The sequence below is a fragment of the Babylonia areolata genome, chromosome 34 (genome assembly GCF_041734735.1).
Source record: "Babylonia areolata isolate BAREFJ2019XMU chromosome 34, ASM4173473v1, whole genome shotgun sequence".
NCBI classification, from domain to species: domain Eukaryota; kingdom Metazoa; phylum Mollusca; class Gastropoda; order Neogastropoda; family Buccinidae; genus Babylonia; species Babylonia areolata.
The window spans coordinates 21,034,080-21,036,579 of record NC_134909.1 but is presented as its reverse complement, the minus strand read 5'-3'; the positions used below and the strand labels follow the sequence as shown (position 1 = coordinate 21,036,579).

General features: G+C 51.8%; 1 protein-coding gene across 1 annotated transcript in view; it reads left to right on the top strand.

Annotated features, from left to right (window-relative positions):
• LOC143277432 (toll-like receptor 4) overlaps positions 1–2,500 on the top strand; it is a 4,087-nt gene that overhangs the window by 1,004 nt on the left and 583 nt on the right. The window contains exon 1 of the mRNA XM_076582243.1: positions 1–2,500. This exon is cut by the window's left edge and continues 1,004 nt beyond it; it is cut by the window's right edge and continues 583 nt beyond it. Within this exon, the coding sequence (XP_076438358.1) occupies positions 1–2,142 (2,142 nt within the window). The 3' untranslated portion in view covers positions 2,143–2,500.

The window sequence follows — 2,500 nt, the reverse complement described above, 5'->3', positions numbered from 1 at the left end:
GTTTCCGGCGGAACTGGTGACGTGGCGGGTCCTGACGCGTCACCCCATGACGTCACGCGGGTCACTGACCCCCGGGAAATGCCTTGCGGTGATCACCTGTGTCGCTGCAGACGACGAAACGCCGACTGTTCGGGTCACCGAGGAAGACTGACCTACGTACCGAAGCTTCCCGACAACATCTATGTGGTGAACTTATCCGACAACGGTTTGACCTCGGACGTTTTGACCAGCAGCTTCTTGGCGAATCTGACACGTGTGGGAGGGTTGGACCTTTCTGGGAACAACATCACGTGGATCAGTCGCAGTGTCTTCAGGGTCATGGGGAAGCTTCGATGGTTGTCTCTGGACGGAAACAAAGCGCTTCAGCCTGAGTCTCTTAGAGAGGTGGTATCTGTGCGAAAAATGAGGGATGTCTCAGCAGTCAGCTGCAATCTCCCACCTCCTTCCGTTGACCTCTTCCACAACAGCACGTCCACTGTCTACAGCATCAGCTTGAACTCCAACCCGCACGGGGGGACGTATAACCTGGAGGGGTTTTGCCCTCTGGTGTTTCTGAATCAGCTTTTTCTTGCCCGGTGTGACTTCAAACACATCTCCACCTCCTGCCCTCTGCTAGCAGTCTCCACTCTGGATTTGTCACGCAACACGCTGCGGCAATTTCCCAGGACATGCCAAGGGCAGCGTGGGTCATTGTTCCCAAGTTTAACCTATCTTGTCTTACGGCACAATCGCATCCAAGTCCTGTCCCAAGTGGATGTTTGCCTTCCTTTATTGATGACTCTGGATATGTCTTTCAACTTCGTCAAAGTGTATCCCACTGGAGCGTTCAGTAGTCTGAAGTTTCCATTCTTACATAAACTGCGTCTTCGGCATCAGACGAGTTACCGGGGTGTAAGGAAGGAAAGCACAAAACTTGAGGACTATGCCTTTGATAATCCATATTTAAATGAGCTCGATCTTCGCCACAATGAACTGGAATTCGCTGATCGTCGGTCTGTCGGGAAGCATGCTTTTGCGAATTGTCGCAGACTTCGTGACTTATATCTGAGTTCCAATAACTTCTCAGGCGTGAATGATCAAAGATTCATCTCGTTGTTTGGTCATTTGAAGTCACTGAACACTCTCGTCCTTTCGAACAGCAAGTTTGAACTGCTGACAACCAAAACTTTCGCCAGCTTTCAAAACTTGGTGATATTATCTCTTGAAGATAACAGCATTACCAGTATCCCTGATGGGGCATTTGATTTCCTGGACAGACTACTAATTCTGATTCTTTCCAACAACAAAATAAAAACCATCAACAAACACACCTTCAGCGAAAACACGCTGAGGGGGCTATCAGCCCTGACGTTAGATATGAACCCGTTCCACTGTTCCTGCGAACTGCGGTGGTTCCAAAATTGGTTCGTGACTCACCAGGAGCTCTTCACAGAACGGGTGCTGGAGGGAAACAGATACAGCTGCCAAAACATTCCAGGGACGGCACTGGCCAACTTCTCTATGGCTGACCAGGCGTGTCTGCTCGGTCGGGAGGTGAGCGGGTTCATCATCCAGGGCAGCTCCGCCTTCATCGCCACTCTGCTGCTTGTCTCCCTTGTCTTCCGCTTCCGCTGGCACATCCGCTTGTTGATGTATGAGGCGTTCCGAGGGCGGGACGATCTCAGGAAGCGGAGGCTGCAGTCCGAGAGCTTCAACTACGACGTCTTCGTGTCCTACGCCTCAGAGGACCTTCCCTGGGTACGCCACCAGCTGATGCCCAGGCTGGAGAACGAGCTGGGGCTGAGGCTGTGCTTGCAGGACAGGGACTTCATCCTGGGCAATAACATCGTGGACAACATCGTGCAGGGCGTCAACAGCAGCAAGAAGATCCTCACCGTCTTCTCCAGACACTTCCTGCGCAGCCAGTGGTGCCAGTTCGAGCTGAACCTGTGCCTGTCCCACGTCATGGACCACGATGACGCGCTGATCGTCGTGTGCGTGGATGACGTCACCTCGCGCAAGATGACGTCAGCGATGATGTCGGTGCTGAAGACGACGACGTTCATCCAGTGGAAGGAGCAAGAGGACGCGGAGGCTTCCTTCTGGGGCCGTGTCCGTCTGGCTCTGAGTGAGGTCCTTCCTCGGCGTGAACATTGTGTTTGACACTGCCGGCTTACCATCCGTCCTGCCTGTCTGTCTGTCTCTGTATATCTCTCATTTTCTGTCTGTCTGTCTGTCTGTCTGTCTGTCTTTCTCTCTCCGTGTGTATCTATGTCATTTTCTGTTTGTTTCTGTGTCTCCGTCTCTGTCTCTGTCTCTTTCTCTGTCTCTCTCTTTCTCTCTCTCTCTTTCGCTCTCTCTGTACATATCCCTCTAATTTTCTGTCTTTCTGCCTGTCTGTCGGTCGGTCGGTCTATCGGTCTGTCTCTTTGTATCTATCTATCTATGGAGGATTACCTACAGTTCGAAGCTTTCTCTCTCTGTGTCTCTCTGTCTGTCTGTCTGTCTGTCTGTCTGTCTG